Source organism: Trichoderma reesei (assembly GCF_000167675.1).
Source record: "Trichoderma reesei QM6a unplaced genomic scaffold TRIREscaffold_29, whole genome shotgun sequence".
Classification (NCBI taxonomy): Eukaryota; Fungi; Ascomycota; class Sordariomycetes; order Hypocreales; family Hypocreaceae; genus Trichoderma; species Trichoderma reesei.
This window is the reverse complement of record NW_006711176.1, coordinates 251,432-270,685: the sequence shown is the minus strand read 5'-3', so window position 1 is coordinate 270,685 and position 19,254 is coordinate 251,432. Positions and strand designations below refer to the sequence as shown.

The 19,254-nt window shown below is 51.8% G+C and overlaps 7 protein-coding genes across 7 annotated transcripts; 2 read left to right on the top strand and 5 right to left on the bottom strand.

Annotated features, from left to right (window-relative positions):
- Positions 1-509: 509 nt before the first annotated feature.
- Positions 510-1,700, top strand: TRIREDRAFT_111818 (uncharacterized protein; the record flags this gene model as incomplete). The annotated part of the gene is made up of 2 exons (XM_006969209.1): positions 510-705; positions 778-1,700. 2 exons carry the CDS (start codon positions 510-512, stop codon positions 1,698-1,700), a joined length of 1,119 nt encoding a protein of 372 aa, XP_006969271.1.
- A 108-nt stretch (positions 1,701-1,808) lies between these two features.
- On the bottom strand, positions 1,809-3,377 carry TRIREDRAFT_69557 (glycoside hydrolase family 3; the record flags this gene model as incomplete). Its single annotated transcript, XM_006969153.1, has 2 exons — positions 1,809-3,176; positions 3,276-3,377. Coding segments are annotated over 2 exons (1,470 nt in total), but the record flags the coding sequence as incomplete, so codon positions are not given.
- A 1,473-nt stretch (positions 3,378-4,850) lies between these two features.
- Positions 4,851-5,680, top strand: TRIREDRAFT_82026 (uncharacterized protein; the record flags this gene model as incomplete). The annotated part of the gene is made up of 1 exon (XM_006969208.1): positions 4,851-5,680. The coding sequence occupies exon 1, from the start codon at positions 4,862-4,864 to the stop codon at positions 5,678-5,680; it is 819 nt and encodes a 272-aa protein (XP_006969270.1). The 5' UTR covers positions 4,851-4,861.
- Positions 5,681-5,770: 90 nt separating this feature from the next.
- Positions 5,771-7,329, bottom strand: TRIREDRAFT_69574 (uncharacterized protein; the record flags this gene model as incomplete). The annotated part of the gene is made up of 4 exons (XM_006969152.1): positions 5,771-5,938; positions 6,010-6,448; positions 6,499-7,034; positions 7,126-7,329. 4 exons carry the CDS (start codon positions 7,327-7,329, stop codon positions 5,771-5,773), a joined length of 1,347 nt encoding a protein of 448 aa, XP_006969214.1.
- Positions 7,330-7,744: 415 nt separating this feature from the next.
- Positions 7,745-9,097, bottom strand: TRIREDRAFT_123979 (uncharacterized protein; the record flags this gene model as incomplete). Its single annotated transcript, XM_006969151.1, has 3 exons — positions 7,745-8,082; positions 8,150-8,882; positions 8,945-9,097. The coding sequence occupies 3 exons, from the start codon at positions 9,095-9,097 to the stop codon at positions 7,835-7,837; spliced, it is 1,134 nt and encodes a 377-aa protein (XP_006969213.1). The 3' UTR covers positions 7,745-7,834.
- A 4,339-nt stretch (positions 9,098-13,436) lies between these two features.
- On the bottom strand, positions 13,437-15,735 carry TRIREDRAFT_123978 (alcohol oxidase). The gene is made up of 4 exons (XM_006969150.1): positions 15,617-15,735; positions 15,291-15,560; positions 13,798-15,219; positions 13,437-13,724 (listed from the first exon to the last, which is right to left on the bottom strand). Exons 1-4 carry the CDS (start codon positions 15,663-15,665, stop codon positions 13,615-13,617), a joined length of 1,851 nt encoding a protein of 616 aa, XP_006969212.1. The 5' UTR covers positions 15,666-15,735; the 3' UTR covers positions 13,437-13,614.
- A 1,051-nt stretch (positions 15,736-16,786) lies between these two features.
- On the bottom strand, positions 16,787-18,984 carry TRIREDRAFT_82017 (uncharacterized protein). The gene has a single exon (XM_006969149.1). It carries the CDS (start codon positions 18,775-18,777, stop codon positions 16,981-16,983), a length of 1,797 nt encoding a protein of 598 aa, XP_006969211.1. The 5' UTR covers positions 18,778-18,984; the 3' UTR covers positions 16,787-16,980.
- Between the last annotated feature and the right edge of the window lie 270 nt (positions 18,985-19,254).

Here is a 19,254-nt window from a genome sequence, read left to right as displayed (position 1 = left end):
TATGGAGCAGCGGCTTCGATTCCCGAGAGTTATACGTCATCCAAACGTCCAGTGTTACTATTGTACCAGATCTGGCAACTCTTGCTGATGCTCAGAAAGGGGTAGAGTGGGATCACACCTCTCAAGGTCGGCGAGTTGATGCTCTCCGAAACTCCCGATTCGCGGACTTTTGATCTACAGCGTAACATACCAGACTCTGGGAAGCGTCGGGGCGCACGACCGTGTACTACCGTCTGGCAGTTGAGCTCACTGCAGAAAGACCGAAAAAGTCTCAAAGCTCGTATTCATTGCTCGATGCAGCAGTCTCAATCAGGGGCATGTTGATCTCAGGCACCCGACGGCTTTTAGTTGTTCAGATACAACCCAGTTTCTGTGCTCATTTCTAAATAAAGAGCTGGCTATAAGAGCAAACGCCACCCACCTGACCTGGCACTTGAGTCGATCAACACCACGCAATATCTAGAGTCAGCAGCCAGACACCTTACACATATCAAGTACATTTAGCAAAGATGCATGCGGCCCTCGTGTCACTATCAATCGCGTCTCTTGCCGCAGCTGCTCTACCCGAGGGCGTGGTCGAGGTTCCGCTCCAGCGCATCAAGAATCAGACTGCGTACGGCGTCGAGTTCCAGGTCGGCAATCCGCCCCAAAAGGCTGTCATTTCTGCCGATACAGGCAGTCCGACTTATGCCTTTGAGTCTCCGCGTACGTATCCCCCTCGACTGAACATGGTTTCCATCAATCTATCGCAGCGCCATTAACCTTTGTCTCATATAGGCAACACCGTCTGCCAGCAAGGCCTCTGCTCAGCCTATGGAACCTACGATAACACAACCTCTACCACGTCTAAATGGCTCAGCGACGGCTACTCCGACATGCTCATCGACCACGGCTTCGGCAGTTTTATCAACGACACTCTTCGAATTGGCGGCGTCACCCTCAACGACATGATGTTTGGCGTCGTTGAGCAAAACTTTGCCTCGTTCCCGATCAATACCCAGCAAACCGCTATTTTTGGCCTCGGGGCATTCTGTCAGACGCCTGCGTGCGACACATATTCGACGTTCCTCAACCAGCTATACGAGCACGGTGCGATTGCTCGGCGTGCCTTCAGTGTGTATCTGGGCCCAAACGACCCGGATGCTACGGGGTCGCTGCTTTTCGGGGGGATTGATCTTGCGAAACGCCAGGGCCCGGTCCATAAATTGAAGGTCCTCGATCCTACAGTAACAGCGGCGAATCTCCAGCCCAACTGGGTCAGCCTGTCCAGCATCGAACTCCAGCTTTCCAATGGCACTACGATTACTTCGACGTATGACAACGGGACGTATGCTCTTTGGGACACGGGGTCCCCGGGCTGGTATGTCCAGCAAGACATGTTCGACGCCCTCACCAGCTACTGGGGCCTCACGAATCCCAATCCCAACAATGATATCATCGTTGACTGCAAGTTCCGTGAGCCGTCCGACGACTCGCTTGCCGTGAATATCGCCCCAGGAGTCACCATCAACGTGCCCCTGAGTTCGTTGCCTATTGATAACGGCGACGGCACTTGCACTGCGCGTGTTTCGCCTTGGGGAAGAGTGATGGGCGATACGTTTCTTCGAAATGTCTACTTTACGTTTGACTACGAGGATCTGACAGTTGAATTTGCTTTAGTCAAGTATACCGATGAGACGAACATTGTCAAAATTGAGTAATCAGTCGTCAATGTGGAGGACAAACATGCAAGTATATCATGATTGACGACAGGAAACTACCTAGGTACCTAGAAGATACAATATAGAATTTTATTGTACCTATGTAGATCAATGAGCCACTGGCAACTTTCCTCTTGGCTGTGCATCCCCAAACAAAATATCAACCGCCGCCGAAAACGCTTCGACAGTAGGCTCATACACGGCAATATACGTGCGGATTTCTTCATCATCCAGAAAGTCATAAGGCGCGCACGTTGCGATTGAGATCAATGGCCGCGACCCCCGTCTCTTGGCAACTTCAAGACCAAGCTCCTTCTGGTATTTCGACTCACGGGCGTTGCGAGTGGCTAAGATGACGACGTCGGCCTCGTCAATTTGTTCCCACTGTTCTTCCGTCAAGTTAGAACTGGTGAATCGCACGTCTGACATCTCGGGCGCTCTCTTGCGAATCTGCTCTCCGAAAGTATCGGCAATCCAAGGAACGCGGGTGGGCAAGGTTCCGCTATCGACGGCTCCTCCGATGGGCACGTCGGGCCCGGGAGAGACAAAAGCAATCTTTGCAGTTGCTTTGAGGGGCAAAAGGCCCTCTTGTGCCCGGACAAGCGTCGTCGCGTCTGCGTATACCTGACGGGCGAGCTTCTCTCCCCTCTCGTTAATCGCTTCCAGTGCCTCTGGTGGCTCTGCGTGGAGAGCAATATCCCAGTTCGTGTATCTCTCCTTGAGCTTCCGGAGGCGTTCCAATGACTGGTCCACACGCTCTTGGGACAGCTTTCCACTCTCGATGGCGCCGCAGATGTAGTCGACAGCCGCCGCTTGCACATCAAAAGTATGGCATATCATGACATTATCGACGCCAGCCTGGAATGCCATCAGCGAGCCCTCAACGGTACCGTAAGTGGCGCGGATGCCGTCCATCTCCAGGCAATCTGTCATAATGACTCCTTCATACTTCCACTCGTTTCTCAGGATTCCAATTGTATCTGGCGATAGCGTGGCAGGGAGACCGTCCTTTGCTAGTTGTGGCAGAGAGATGTGAGCAGTCATGACCATCTCAATGTTGTCGGCAACAGCATCGCGGAAGGGGATCAACTCCAGCTTCTCCATATCGGCTCTTGATTTGTTGATGACTGGCAATCCATAGTGAGAGTCAACGGCTGTATCGCCATGACCAGGAAAATGCTTGATGCACGGCACGACCTTATGCTCCCTCAAGCCCTTTGTGCAAGCTGCTGCAAACTTAGACACCGTCTCTGCCTGGTCGCTGGGACTTCGAACGCCAATTACAGGATTAAGTGGCTCTGAGTTGACATCGCCAACAGGCGCATAGTTCATGTTTATACCGAAATACCGCAGCATCTCCGCCGTGGCCTTTGCAACCTCATACGCATACTCTAAGGATCCGGCGGCGCCAAGAGTCATCGGCCCAGGCTGCTGGGAGGCAATGGGCGGCGAAATGCGAGTGACGAGGCCGTTTTCCTGGTCGATTCCGATGAAGAGCGGCTGATTGTGGCCTGCATCTCTGGCAATCTTTTGCAGGCCCAAGCACAGCGCCTGTAGCTGAGCGGCGTCGAGCACGTTGCGCTTGAACAGGACGATTGCCCCGACGCCGTAGTCGCGTATCAGAGTGGTGATTTCCTGGTTGATCTCACGGCCATGGAAACCAACAGCAAAGAGCTGGCATCAGTCCGTTAGCCCGAGTGTGGTGTACAGAGGCCTGTTTCGCATTCGAGGTCTCACCTGGCCGATCTTCCTGCGCTGTTCCGGGGATGGCATCGTGACTGCGTTGAACAAATGCTAGATAGATGAATTGCTGTCGCCTCTTTGTAGCCAATTGAAGTCAATCGTCTGTTCTATCTCCTCAAGGCCTGAAAGGTATGGATGAGCTCGGCTTCCGGGTCTGTGGTGATGTTCGAAGTCGAGTCCCTTCCGCTGGAGTCTGGTAACAACATGCGGGGCAGCAACTAAGACATCAGAATAATGTAACGTCCCGGATACCGTTACCGAAATCCTCTTGGAACTTGTCGTCTTGATTGAATCTGTTCCCCGGAGACTGCTGCTCGAGGATCGCTCGTTGGCATTGGCCGACATAGGCTATTCTGTCATTGTTTCCAGCAGTGGGGGTCAAGCAGCTCGGTTTACCAGTAACGGCAGTGGATTTGCTTACCTTACAAAGTGGCTTGCCATGTAACGTGGAATCTTGACCCCCGTCCAGCTTAGCAAAGAGCTGGCGGGGATTGAGCACCTGATATGCTCTTCTTCGGCATGACTCTGGTGAGGATGCTTCTACTATTACAAATATCGCTGCCAAAATACAAACATCGTTTCCCTTGTTGTTTTATAGTGTGACACATGTCAAAACGGCTCCGACCCCATCAACGTGGCGCCAAGATGGCCCCGCGACGAAGATACGTGTAAGTGGAGGGGTAGGGGTATGGGGTCATCGCCATGCTGTTGTGCAGATTCGCTGAAGCTTTTGAGATGCTCGATGTGCTAGAGAGTTGCTCAAACGAAATACTTTACGAAGTGAATTGGGCTGAATATCTATATGACCACTGGCTGTCCTACTGAGACTACTTTGTCTCCATCTCCTAGCCTAATCTTTGGTCAATTGACTCCTCTGAGATGCTTGATAGATTCGTTCAATGGATCAAGGACAGCAACACCTCTCACATGTTACCACTCATAAGAGACTTGAATACGGACTTGGCCATAGGTATACACATCAGGCAGGCAATATCACACTGTTGGTATTCGCTGTCGTTCGTTTCACTCTTGGTGGTTAGGCACTGGTAATGATCCACGTGACCTCGGGCTCCCTCTGAGGAGCTCTCGGCCCCGAAGGCATCGCCGGAAATAGTTTCGGACAACCGAATCAGAGCTCGGATCACTGCACTGTAGATTCATCGCGTTGGCATCGTGGGTGAGCATCTTTGTAAGCTCATGCATGCGAAACTGAGGCTCCAATAAAGCAATTGGAAATAGATGGTGTAATAACCATCTCAACGGTCTGCAAGTGCGTATGTCAGCTGTACACAGTCCAGGAAACGCATATATAAGAGTAATGGGTTGAAGCTTGAATAGCCATTTCTCCTCCTTCATCCATCACTAAGATGATCTGCCACCGCCTCAGTCAACTTTCAAGAAGCCTCTTGAGCAAAACAATGGCCACTCAAGCCGCAAGCCAGGGGAGAGCAGCAGGCACCAAAGACTGGTCAGCGGCGCAATATCTCAAATTCGCCGAGCAGCGCACTCGACCGTCACGCGACCTCATTGCCCAAATCCCTCTGGCAACGCCAAAGCGTATCATCGACGTTGGATGCGGTCCTGGAAACTCGACCGAGGTGCTTGCGAAGCAATGGCCAGACGCGCATATTCTGGGCATGGACTCATCCCCCAACATGATAGAGACCGCACGCAAGGCGCTTCCCAACCTGGAATTTACGGTGGCGGACTTGCACACTTACCAACCCAAGGAATCAGTCGACCTAGTCTTTTCCAATGCGGTCTTTCAGTGGATAGACTTTGAGCACCGGATCCCCATTCTCAGACGACTGCTCGAATCTATTCAACCTGGAGGTGTTTTGGCATTCCAAGTCCCCGATAACCACACCGAGGCATCTCACAAGGCTATGCGTGCAGTTGCCGAGAACGGCCCTTGGTCGGAGACACTTGGACGTCTGAAGCCTTCTCTCGGCCCCTTCCAGACGCCCCTGGAGCTCTACAACGGCTTGAAGCCTCTGTGTTCGTCAATCGACGTGTGGCACACATATTACAACCATCCATTGGGCGGTCACCAGGAGATTGTCGAGTGGGTAAAGGGCACGGGGTTGAGGCCGTTTATTGATCCCCTCGAACCGGAGCAAAGGGAGGGATTTCTGGCGGCGTACCTGGAGAAGCTGAAGGAACTTTACCCTCTCTGCGATGATGGGACTGTTTTGTTGCGATATCCTCGTCTATTCTTGGTTGCGGTCCGCGCTTGAGTTGCAGCATTCTACATCATGTACATGCCTTTACCGAGTGATAGCATGCATAGCTTCTAGAATATCATTCAGACCTTTAGTTAAAGCACGTTAAACTTTTGCAATCAACGATCGGTCCTTTCTCAATCGGGCGAATGCCACAAGGCCCGTAGCTCCAAGTCCCATGCAGCCCGCATAGGTGATGGCAGGCCGGTACGCCTGGAATCCGCTGCCTGTTCCACCATATGCATCAAGAAGGTATCCAGCAATCGGGGAGCCCTAATACCATAGTGTTAAGTCGCTTCATGGATAAATAGATGAGTGTAGGGATTAGCGACTAGTGAGCTTACCATCAAATACCCGCCACCCCAACCTGTGACGATCATGGCCATGGCCACAGACACTCTCTGCGATCCAAAGACATTGCCAACCACGGTGGGCATGGTGGAAAAGAAGCCTCCATTCGCTGCGCCGTTGAGAACGACAAAGACAGTTAGGGGGGCCAGAGTCGTGGATGCAGGCCATAGTGCCAACATTGTGACGGCATTAATCAACAGGGAACAGAACAGGACATTGAGCGCCCCGAACTTGTCACAGAAGAAGCCGCAGAGGATTCTCCCCGCAGCGGATGACAGGTTGAAGCCTGCCAGGAGACCAGCTCCGGTAGAAGAAGATAGTCCAACTGATCTGCTGTACAGAGGAATAAAGAAAGGGGGGACGAGGAGAGGAAACGTTGCGATTGCGCCGGCAGCGAAGATGATGACGAACCCAAGATCGCGAAAGAGACGCCTGGAGACTGGTTAGCATATAGCGAGCATCAAGGAATAATTACGGCTTACCACTCAATGAACGATGCAGTCTTGACAGGTGATCGCTCCTTGACTAGCCACGCGGCAGGAAGGCCCGTTGCCAACGTCACGAACCCGAGAATTCGATACGCCCATGCAGTTCCAAGTCGCTGGATCACAGCATCCAGGAAGAAGCTTGTCGTCGCTCCACCAAGACCTCCTCCCGCAAATACAATGCCATTTGCCAGTCCCCTCTTCTTGCTGAAATACTGAGCCGGGGTAGCAGACACAGCCATGAAGCAGAGGCTCATGCCGAGACCTACGATGACGCCGGAAGTGATGAATAACCCAGCGAGGTTGGACACTGTGAAGCTGCTGATGATTTCGGATATGCCGAGAAGGACGATCCCTAGCAAGGCGGTTCGTTGGGCGCCAATGGCTCGGATGATGCGGGCGTTGAGGATAGCCATACATGATATGAGGGAGACGGCGAGGGAACCGACGTAGGACAGAGTTGCTGGTGTCGAGAGGCCCTTTTCCACGAGGGCTCCTTGAATCACGCCCCAGCTGTAGCCCATTCCGACAAACTATAGCATTATTAGCACTGTGTCTATATGTCCTTTCTCCAGGCAGTCTGAGAGCTTCGACAGATGTTAACGTGGAGATTATTGTACTTACCCACCATGAAATGACTGCGCAGGCACCAACGACAACCCATCCATAGCCTCCATCCGGTACGACAGAGTCCGCTAAGCGGGATGCCTCCAGCACATCATCAGGAGAGGCATTCTGAGACTCATCTCTGCTGGCGTTGTTGTGAGTTCGATTGGTTTGTACGGGAAGCTGGAGGAGCTCAACAGCGGTTGTCGTCGAAGTGGCCATATCAAAGCGATGAGTAAAAAAAAACAGAAGATGACACAAGGTGTCTTCTTGCCGATGGTAGTCGGCCAATATATCTTGGCTCAACTTACAACGGCCATTCGTGATGATAGGTCGCTATATGCCGTGATGATTTTGGTGCGCGCGCCCTCCAGTTGACAAGATCTGGGGACAAAAATTGGAGCAGAGCTGTTGGTGGCGCTCTGTGGATGAGCCGAGGACGGAGGCGATGAGTAAGCGAGAAGACAATGTCTTGATTGGAATCATCATCAATGATGGCAGTTTGCCAGCTCTTGTTTTGTCTGTGATTTGCAAACATGTCGATGGTTTTACTTGGTCTCTTTGCACGGTGGTGGGCAAGCCTCGTTCAGCCAAACATCTCATTCATTCGCATCCACTGTCATTCAAGTCCTATTTTGTACAAGGCCAATAGCTGCCTGTAAACATCAAGTCATATCGCTAATATGGTCACAAATTCACCTTCATCCCTTTCCTCTTTTTCTTTCTTTCACCCCTGGAAGGGAGTCTCGTAGGGCTCCTCAGCCTGGGGCGTGATGCGAGCAAGGTGTCGCCTCTGACCGTTGTCCCAGTCTACCAGAGCGCTGTGCTGGGTCACTCGGTTGTCCCAAACAACGACGGTCCTGTCCTCCCACCTGACGCGGGCCTGGAAGTCGGCTCCCTGGGCCAGATGAGTGTACAGGAAGTTGAGGATGGCGTCGGATTCCTCCTTCTTCATGCCGACAATGTCACGAGTGACTGGTACGTCGTTAGTCTTGTCTCGATCTGATACGTCAAGTCAAACATGTTCTGCTCGAAGACTTACACTGGGGGTTGACGTAAAGAGCTTTCTCGCCCGTCGCGGGGTGAGTTCGGACAATGGGGTGAGGGTGAACGACGGGGTCACGTCGCTTGATGCTGTTGCGAGCCGCAGCCGCATTAACCTGCTCGATGCCCGAGTGCGTCGCCTGGAGACCGTGCAGACGCTCCTGGAACAGCGGGCTCAATCGCTTGTACGCCTGAACGGCATCGACGAAGATGGTGTCACCGCCGACCTCGGGCTTGTCCAGGATGTAAAGGAACGTCGTCCCGGGAGGCTGCCGCTCGTAAGAGACGTCCGAGTGCCAGGCCACAGAGCTGGTCCTCGTCTTGAAGAAGTCCAGATGTCCCTTGTCGTTGACGCCGCGGTGAACGAGGTGGATCTCGGGGTAGCCTTCGGGAGAGCCAGACGTGGGATGGATGTGGTGTCGTCCAAAGTAGGAGCCAAACTTGAGCGCGTCGGCAATGGGCAGGTCGGCGAAGTCCTGGTCTCGGAAGGCCACGACCTTGCGCGTGGCGACGAAGTGAGCCAGCTCGTCTTTGCCGGCGTCGCTGAGGGAGGACAGCTGGATGCCTCTCACTTCGGAGCCAATGTGTGGAGTGAGGTCAGTGACCTTGACTCCACTGGGGAGAAGGTTGGGGTAGGATGTGTCGGCATCCTTTCCGTGCTCGTAGTGCTCAAACGGCGTGAGAGGAGGGTACTTTTGAGCCGGGTTCCATGTTGGGAGGTAGTGAGGGTACTAGATGTTGGTGAGCTTGAGTGCCTCGTGAGCGATAGTGATAGGAGCAAACAGAGACTCACCTTGGCAGCAGGTCCGCCGGCCTTGCCCTCTTCAGCGTCCTTGTCAATGTATGTCAAGTCAATCTCCTTGTACTGTCCATCAAGCCTGTAGACAAATTCCGGAACCGGTTTGTCGTTGGTGGTAGTAGTCGTCTCAACCAAAGCGGGAGCCATTGTGTCTTAGACAGAGATCCTTCTTCTTGTGATTCCAATATTGTTCTGCTCCAAATCCAAAGTTAATCTCGCTCCTCGTTGGGCACAGCCCTCCCTTTTATACACTCTGTCCAACCTACAGGTTTATCTTCTTCCCCTCTTCTTCACTGCTGCGGCCCATCGCTTCTCATTCCCATCGGCTCGGGCAACCCCACCCCCACACTTGATGGCATGCATCTTCAACTCTATGGCGAATTGGCGCGTCGTCCAATCATCCAATGTGAGGACCTGCCTGATCATCCGTTCCGGCAGTCAAACAGATGAATGACGTTAATCGGTACATGTTCAATCTGCCAGCGTCCGCAGCGCCTCGCAGTATTTCGCTACCAAAGAGGATCCGTAAGCTTGTTGATGCTATTGATAGTGCGGATCACGCCATCCATCTTATACAGTGCAATCGCTGCAGAAGCTGTACGAGGGTGAAGCACGCAATATGGTTGTTGATGCTTGGCTCATTACGTTTCCGTCTTAATCCCCTAGAAATCCAATTGAATTGCTGATGATCCGAATGGCGGGTAGCGGGTCATCGCGAGGCCAAACGGATCTCGTCATGACCTGGGATTCTCATTGACTGGTGTTTTGCTATCAGATCCACCACCAACTGGACCGTCGCTTGCACGGAAGTGTTTCAATCGGGAAAGTCGAATTGCAAATACTCCCGGGAGTTGATCATGCTTAATGAGTCGCTTGCCTACGATTGTATTGATCGTAAGGTCGCACAAAGAGAGGCCAATGCTTGTATCACGAAGCCATGACGAGGAATGGCATCTGCCAAGAAAGAGATTCAGGCCGCTTCGTTCCATGACTGGTCAAAGGTCCTCGATGCACACACCGTAATTCTGTCCCTACCAAAGATTGTCATTGAATAGGTAGATACCCCTCAGCTCGAATACCTCGGGTCAGGTCGAGCTGCGAGAACGGAGGCTCTGCATTATCAAGCACCGCAAAGATAATGACCCTGCCGAGACGCGCGCCGAATAACGCACGGATGATTGACGCCAAATTTGGTCTCTGATTGGTCTCTTCATTACCTCATTGAACCCTAGGATGGCGAGCTGCTCTCTCCTTTGCTGCCTATCACCTGGCTCGACACTCCCTTGCTGGTTGATGCGCGCCTCAGCTGATATAGCTGGAACAAGTATAGATGGTCTCGATTGTCTCATAATTGCAATGGAGATTGCAAATGGAACGGCCTTTCAAGCTCCGAAATATCGCGATTACACATAGTTATATGTGTGAAGAGATTCCAACAGCGGCCACATCTCTGTAGCAAAAGTTGACAGGATTATAGATAGCGCTCTTCCTAAGAAGGTCATCCGCTGATATGTCGAGCTCCGAAGATTGCTTGCTTCATTCATGGGTATAAGGCGGGAGCTTTGGTATTACAATACTGCAGAAGCTCAGGCTACCGGTTAATTGTGCGCGTTGCGTTACATGTATGCATCATTCAGCCACTCGAATGGTGATTAGATTAGATCGCACAGGAATTACCCACCACAACAATCGATATCTCTCGCCCTCATAGGTAGGTGTATGATGGCATACTTAGCTGTCAACAGGCTCTTATCAGTCGATGAATGTGACTGGCCAGTATCTCAAGTCACTGCACTAGTAGACATCATGTAAACGATGCTTGCTCTATATTTGAAAACGAATCAAAGATTTTCTTGCAGAGCAACAACTAGACTTGAAATTGCTGGCCTTCAGTGAAGCCGTTCTTGTACGATGAGCCGACATCGTAAGCATGCTTAGCCTGCTGCAAAGAAATATTGGTTCATTTGGGCTAGCAGCCGTCGTGTCTTCCGTGGTCTCGATCTTCATCGAAGACACTCTCCCTCTTTAACCCGGGAGAATCAGATATGATATGAGCACCACTTAACTAGCTGCAACAAAGGTCGAGTCGGGATCTCGAGACCGCTCCATCATCCGGAGAAGAATAAAGCTACTCAAAAACATGTTATAGCTCTTCACTAGGTACCGAAATCCCTTGATGTTGACGTCGGAGATGTTGATCGATCTCGACCTCGGGAAGCAATAAGCTTACTCCCGCAGGATGACTACTGGTGAATCCGCGTTAGTCAGCCATATATGATTTCGGACCCGAGTAGCAATCTCTTATCGTACTTTTGCGTTGATATGCCCCATCACAGTTGGGCTGCAGAGCATGACGCAAGTTCGGAAAGGTCTATGTGACCCTTTCACTGAAGCTTGTCCATTGTAGGTATCTCATACTCCTGAGGTATAGCCCCAATGGCCACGGTAACATCCTCGGTGTACTGTGGCACATCAACATTACCTTGGGAGGATTCAGCTCAGCTTCGTCCAGCTCTCTTATTATGTAGCCTCATCCGGACAGTGGCTTGGGCCAGCGGGAGACGCCCACAATATGGCCTCTCACAATATCAGTCAGTGACATCCATAACAGCAGAGGTCATCAGAGCAATCCAACGCAAGAGATAGTATATAAAAAGCACTCTCGCAGGGGGGCAACCAAGCGGTTGCGATGCTGAAGCTCACCAAACCGACTGCCGGGAATTGATGGCGCAGACTTGCCTCCCCCAAACAGAACTACATGTTCATAAAGTCAAAGATCAAGACTTTCAAACTTCTGTAGACCCCGAAGGCATCACCGGGTGTGCGATCGAAGGCTAGCCCGAGTAATCGCGCAGAAACAAGGCGACTAAAACTGGAATGGCCGCCGCCTCAGCTCCCAGCATGTTGGAAGAAGTCGTATCTCAGTGCAGACGCCTTCTAGGTACAACGAGCGTTATATAAGCCAATTTTTTCTCAGTCTTTGTGAGCATAATGAAATGACCAACATCTCAAGCAAGATTCAACCAAGAATGGTGTCTTCCCGCCCCTTGCTTCGGACACTCTCAGCAAGAATATCCGTCCCTCTTGTGGCGGCCGCGGCCGACCAAGATAGTGGGGAAATTGGGGTAAGACGAATAGCCGCGAAGGCCACTGGAGAAGAACATGCGTATCGCATATCGACTTGCTGGGCAAAACAGAAAGAAAGGCAAAAAAGGAGTCTCCCCGAGAGGAGAGTTGTGCTGGACCCGAGGGGAATTGAACCCCTGACCTTTCACATGCGAAGCGAAAATCATACCCCTAGACCACGAGCCCATCTCATTACATAATCGAGGCGTGCTTCGCTTTATAGAGGCTTCTACTGTCAAAAGCTAAGGGCTGAAAAAAAACGAGTCAGAAGTGGGGAGACAAGCTGAGTAAACATTAGTGAAAAGAGATGGTAAAAAGAGGAAAAAGAATGGACCCGAGGGGAATTGAACCCCTGACCTTTCACATGCGAAGCGAAAATCATACCCCTAGACCACGAGCCCAATCAGATACTGGTATTTCAAAAATATTGCTTTATACGGGCTTGACCTCTGAACCAATTGAACTCGAGGCGCATACATGTAGATCCAGGCATGTATCCCTCGTCTCGCAGAGTTTACTACCTAAGGTACCTAGATAGGCACGTAGGTAATGTAGGCACCCTTCGATTCTATGTTGGCCCATGACTTCATTTGCAAGAGTCCAAAGTGACTCTACGTAAGTATGGCCACTTTACCCAAGGTATACTGTTAGCGACAAACAAAGTCACGTACGTTTCACAGCAACAAAACACTGCTATGCTGTTACACAACACGCGTCCTTGAAACACTATTCACAGTATGGCTACTATATATTGCAGCTCAACTATGCAATGAATGAATGAGGAGAAACTGATGAGGTTGACTAGCCAGTTGATCAGGCAAAATTTTCATAGCTGAGACAGACAGTGACCCTCGAGTGCCGATAGTAATGCGATCATACCCTGGAGCTGTTTTAATACACAAGTCGGCTTCAGGCAGGTAATATTTACTAGCCACAAGTACGGATGGACTCAGAATGGCAATTGTCTAGTAGTTGGCAATTCATATGGTAATATAAGTTATTTAGGAATTGTCGCTTAATCTGCATTCTCTCTCTTATAGACCATCAGATCAATTTTACTTGCAAATTGAACGCTGGGTTTCCGGAATCCGAACTCACCGAATCAAGCACACTTCATATCCGACTGTACAACCGCAAAGGATGCATGGGGATGATTTGGACCACCTAATCTTACCCCATCGCAACTCCGTGTACAACTTGCGCCATTTGTAACAGTGTCACCAAAATTTCTGGCGAGGATTGTGGCAAGAGTTCCCCCAGCTAAGGCCAGACTCCTCCGGAGACATCGTCTAGATTTTCTTGTCTTGAGCTCATGGATACTTATCCAGATATTATCGCCATCGTTTGTCATTATTTGGTGATAATAGTGTCATAACATTCTAGTGTTTAGGGAAGCTTCTATGTAATGACAAGGAGGACGTTTAGACTAAGGTAGTGTGACGCCTCGCATACCCAGCTCGGTGGTGCTGGACGACATCGGGTGCCATATTGATGGGTGTCTTGCAGATTGTACCCAGATACTCGAAAAATGACCGAGCTTATACAACAAGCCCTAGCTCTTTTGCTATGATATCCGCCCCCTTTTCTCCGACAATAAGCGCCGTGTTGTTCGTGTTTGCGCCTACATTCTCGGGCGCAATAGAGAGGTCTGCAAAATATGATTAGCAAAAGGATAGTGAGAATGCCGCGAAGAATGGATGATGAGAGGAGGACATGCTTACCACATATTTTCAGCCCAACAGTTCCATACACGTTGAGATGCTTATCTACCACGCCGCCCTTTTCCTTTGGAGCCATCTTACAAGTTCCCAAAGAATGCCATGTCGTTTCAATGTTTGACCGGATGTATTCTTCAATGGCTCTATCATCATCCTCATCGTACTCGATCGGCGGCAGAGCTTTTCTCTCTTCAAGCGTCTTGAAGCCATCCAGCGCCTCCGGCTGCTTTCGAAGAGCGGCTTTGCTACCCTCGCGAAACTTGGGACTCCCCACGGGCAGCTCACTGGTCATCACATTCGTGCGGCGGAAGATTTCGCGCTGTTTCTTGTATGCCCATATCTGCTTCGTCAAGTCCACCCATTTGGAGAGGAAACCAGCGTTGAAGCAAGGTGCCGCATCAGGATCCTTGGACGTGATGTGAATATCACCGCGCGAATAGGGATAGCCAGTGTACATGCCGATTGACAGATATTGGGAGGGTCCATCCTGTTCTTCGGCAAGCGTCTTGTGATCGCCGAGAAAGGAGCTGACGACGGCCAGGAGCATCAAGGGTCTCGTCGTCTGATCCTTGAAGTCACGGTTCCAGTGGTCCTGAAACTCTTGATCCAGCTGCGCGACTTCTTCATCTGTCGGACGAAGTTTTGCCGCCAGGTCAACCGCGTTCCAAGTGACGATAGGGTCCTTCTTCTCCACAGCCTCGTAAAAGTCCAGTCGCCCGCGATGCAAATCATCAAGCGTCTGATCAGGCTTGAGAGAGGTTTTGTACGAGTAAAAGATCAAGTTATGGTCCTGATACTCCTCGCCGACGCCAGGAACATCGGCAACAACTGGAATGTCCAGCTTCTTGAGCAACTCGGCGTTGCCGACTCCCGATCTCTCGAGGATCTGCGGCGTTCCAAGAGCACCGGCGGAGAGTACGACCAGCTTTCTTGCTTTGATGGTCAGTGGCTCCCTATGTGTCAGGTTGGTGATGGGTTGGAAAGAAGCATTTGGCAGGTATTCCACACCAACAGCTCTGTTGCCCTCGAAAATGACGCGGCTGACGGTGCTCTGGACGAGAAGATGCAGATTGGGGTAGTCGCCCGAAGCCATCAGAGGATGGACATAGCGATGCGCCGTATCCTGCCGCTTGCCATCAGGCGAGTTGTATCGAAGCCATCGAGAGAAGCCATTGGCAGCTTTGAAATCCTGCATATCTACGATTTCGGGAAAGCCAACAGCTGCGGCGCCAGCCAGGATGTCGTCCTGGGCATCCTTGGCACTGTATGCACCGAAGGATACGTTGATAGGACCATCGTGGCCATGAACGCTCTGGTCAACATCTGGGTGATCGAGGTGGTATGTCTCCAGCTTCTTGGCATAGTGTAAGAGGCTTTTCGCGTCCCATCCTTCAGTGTTCCATGAGTCGTAATCGACACCCGAAGCTGTGCATTATAGGTCAGATTCATCGTACCATGTTTGCCGAGATCGCCTGATTGCTTGGGATGGATCATACCTCGCGTGTACATGGCAAAATTGATCGACGAGCCGCCTCCAAGGATGCCGCCAGCCGTCACAATGGGCTCCCGGCCGTTGAGGTCATCTGTCTTGTTCCCCTTGTAGACGATGGCAGTCTGGGTGCCGGGTGCCAGATGGTAGAGATATCTGGAAGCATTGACGACGTTTGGGTCGTTGAGATTGTTCTTGCCATGTTCGACGAGGAGGATCGAGAGGCTGGGATCCGCTCTCGCCAATCGACCAGCGACTATGCAAGCAGCCGTGCCACCTAAGGAGGTTCAACAGGATGGTCAGTGAGGGGTGAAGGATGGTAAGACGCCTCACCTCCGGCAAAGATGATGTCGTATTCTGTTCCCTCCTTGTGAGTCGACATGGTGATGAAGTAGGTTTGCTTCACTGAGCAACGGCACTGTATCGCTCGACTCGGGTACTCGACTTGGGCGGATGAACAGTCGATGTAATTGGAAAAGATGGACTGGCAGAGACAACGCAATTTGTAGGCATTGCTTGGCGGAGAGTCCTTGTCCTCTTTGTGCTACTGATTCAAGACATGCTGCTGCACATGCACTCTTTCGCCCCCCCTCCTCCCCCCTTGCTTGGGGATACGATTGTCTACGGTCTAGATGCCCATGGTCCAGATCTGCTCGCAAGATCAACCCAATCCGATGTCTTGAACCCTGAGCTCACGTAATGATCTTCCAGCCCAATCTGCCTTGTACCGCACTTTATGCATGCGAATGACACGCAAGCGATCCCTCTGGCTCTGTAGCTTCGCTTGGCGGCATTCCTATTGGAGCGGCGACAATTAAGAGTTGCGGGGTAGCTCCTCGACGAGACCCTACCTTGACAGAACATCTCCGCAGAGGGGGACGGCAACTTGAAGTTGTCCGGTTACTGAGACTTGTTCCGAGGCATGTTTTCTAAGGAGTTAGGTTGTTGCTGGATGAGACGGGATTTGTGTCGGCTGTTGTGGCAGAATATGGGAGGAGCCTCTGCTATCAACCGAGGTGTCAATAGGGTGAGAAATGGGCAAGACTGTCTTGATTCCAAACCTCGGAACTCTTATGCGAAGCTCAGGACCATAATCAGTCCACCTCTCGTGGTGTGTGGCTGGAATCCTAACGTGGTGCATCACCTAAGAACTAGTCCTTGCTTGACTTATACTCTGGGGAAATGAAGTTGGAAAATAATGACCATTTTGACGTTAGACAACTCGCGTGCATCTACCAAGTCTAGTCGTCAAATGCAAGCGAAGCTGACAATGCCTGTGTGTTAGTACCTAGTCAGCCTCCCTTTCGTTCAAGGCATTCCGATGGCTCTGCTTGTCACACGGTTTCGTTATCTCACCTTAACCAGGAAACGATCTGGTTGTTATATCACAGACCGCCTCAAGAAGTTTCAGAAGGCGTCGCGTTGCTGATAGCTGGCTTGCTTCATGGTTGCCGAAGGCCATGCACCTGTCTAGGGACCTCGGACGATAGGGAAAAGGCGTTTCAATAACAGATCATTAAGATTATATACTCGTGAGGCTACCCAATTATTACAGCCAATTTTAACACACTCTGCAAAGCTAGGAGCAGGAGCAACATATCCGCCCCCTCTATGTCTCCGCTTGTAATTCCAGGTCTATATACTTTTCGTCTCCTGTAGTCCTTGTCTACCCCTTGTTGATACTTTCTCTCCTCCTGTTAGTTCTGAGACTCGCTATCCCGAGCCACTTCGGGGTCTGACTTCGCAGCCAATGTCTGCTCCCCTGTGAGCTTTGGGTTCCGGATCGCCAGAGAGAATGCAATCAGAGGCACGCAGATGCAGATGCCCGTGATGGTGAGGAGGCGCTGGATGTGCTGGTACGAAGCGATGATGGCGTCTCTCTCGGGTGTACCAGGGGGGTAGGGAACGATGGCCACGAGGGGGTTGCCGTAGGCGTCAAGCGCCAGCGTGGAGTTGATGCCTGCGAGCCTGGTTTCCAACTGCTGGGGCAGAATCTGCGTCCACATGGCTCCGGACACTGTATTACCCAGTGCAGACCCGATGTTGTAGAGGGCCAGGAAGAGACCCGTCATGACGGCCAAGTTCTCGTGCTTCAGGCCGACTTGAATCGACGCCTGGGCAGTGTAGGGGAACAAGCCACCAGCAAAGCCGAGGACGACCTGAGCGGCAATGACACCTACACGAGCAGAGTCGGCAGTAGATCCACGGTAGTGGATGAGCAGCCCAAAGGCGACCATGAAGAGGCAGGTTCCCGCAATGACGAACATCTTGAGACGGCGGACTTTGTAAACCACCAAGCCAAGAATTACTCCAACCACGACACTGACGAAGGAGTACACGGACGTAATCCGAGTCGCAGCGGTGATGGAAAAGTTGAATGCCACGACAAGAACGGTGTAGAGGAAGTCGGCTTGCATGGCCCAAGCAAAGTTGAGGCATACGGCGATGCCCATTGGAGCCCACACGGAGCGGTCCTTCATGAGAGTAAAGGGAACCAGCGGGTGAGGGGCCCTGAGCTCCCAAAAGATGAAAACAGGAATGCAGCAGAAGCCAACGACGAGCGGTGCAATGATGTGCGCGGTGCGCCATTGCGTGTGAACTCCGCCAGCCAGAGTGAAGGGCACAAGGATGAGGGCAAAGACAGCGATGAGGAGGATGATGCCGATGACGTCGAGCAACCAGAACAGCTCGATGACGAGGTTCTTGAAGCCGAGACGCTCAAAGGATGAGCGGTAGTTCTCCAGGCGGCCCTGCTTCTTTGCACGGTGTCCGACAACCGAGAGAGAAATGATGAGCGGCAGGGCGCAGACCGGGTAGATGATGCACCACATGCCGATGCCCCATTTCCAAGTCGTCACCTTCAGCACAGCGCTGGCAACATTGCCGCTGATCCAGGCGTTGATGATGAACGGCAGGGCGGGGATGTAGCTGAAGAAGAGACGGGCGCGGGTTGAGGTGATGTCGGCGATGATGACCTCAATCAGCAGGATGATCATGGTGTAGCCGACCTGGTAGATGACATTGCCGCCGGTGTAGGTCGCCATGTTGGTGGCCGAAGCCTCAATCGCGGTGCCGATGACATAGAAGAAGACGGAGACGCAGATGAGCTCTACTCGACCAAAGACATCGGCAATCTTGGCTGCGGTAGGCTGAGCAGCAGCCGCAATCACGGCTCGGAGCACATTGATCGTGGCGAGGAGAGAGTGGCTGTCGAACGAGCCCGTCGCATAGGGCTGGTAGGTGTACCGCAGAGTGCCGTCAAGGCCATAGCAGTAGGCGATGAGGAGGACGCTGAGGAAGATGAAGATGCGGTCGACAAAGGTGATGGCACCGGAAATGGCCTCAATGCGGGAGACACCAGGCGACTGGATGTCTCTCAGCTTCTCGGCAGCCGATTTCTCGGGGTTCTGATGCTGCTGATCATCCTTGGCGACAATGTGCTCTGCCGTCTTTTCTGCCCCGGGGAGGGGAGTAGGTGTCAGGTCGCCAGACATGTTCTCGATCGCGATTGACGAGTGGTAATTTCACGATTCAGACAATGTGATTCAGTGTCACTTCGCTGTGTCTCCTCAGTCAAGAGACCGGAAGCAATGAGACAGCAGAAAGAGAAAGAGGCGGCTGAATCACCAACTTGGGATCTCAGTCCAGATGCTCCGGATGCGGACGAGAGTGCATGTGCATATGTATGCAACGGAACAAGGGGGGGTGGAGGAGAAGGAGGAGGGGAAGATGACCGACAGTCCTCGAAACGTCACGGATGTCGCACAAGTTACCTTATATATCTCCATCTCTAGCGTCAACTTTAATCAAAAACTGTCTGCCTGACGCCTGATGCGATCGATTAGATCAAGGCTTGTTCGGTCAGGTTGACGCACCGCAGTGGTGGCCCGAAGGAGCCACCGCCAAGCAGTCTAGAAGCGTTCTTCAGCCGGCTTCTCCTCGTTATCTGATCATCAGATTTTTTTAAGCGG

Bases quoted from the DNA above. Each gene is read 5' to 3' on its own strand.
- TRIREDRAFT_123978 (XM_006969150.1), bottom strand. From the start codon at position 15,665: ATGTCGACTCACAAGGAGGGAACAGAATACGACATCATCTTTGCCGGA. The intron at 15,220-15,290 runs GTATGATCCATC...TATAATGCACAG, and splicing joins TTTTGCCATGTACACGCGAG to CTTCGGGTGTCGATTACGAC. The intron at 13,725-13,797 runs GTAAGCATGTCC...CATATTTTGCAG, and splicing joins TGTTGGGCTGAAAATATGTG to ACCTCTCTATTGCGCCCGAG.
- TRIREDRAFT_82017 (XM_006969149.1), bottom strand. From the start codon at position 18,777: ATGTCTGGCGACCTGACACCTACTCCCCTCCCCGGGGCAGAAAAGACG.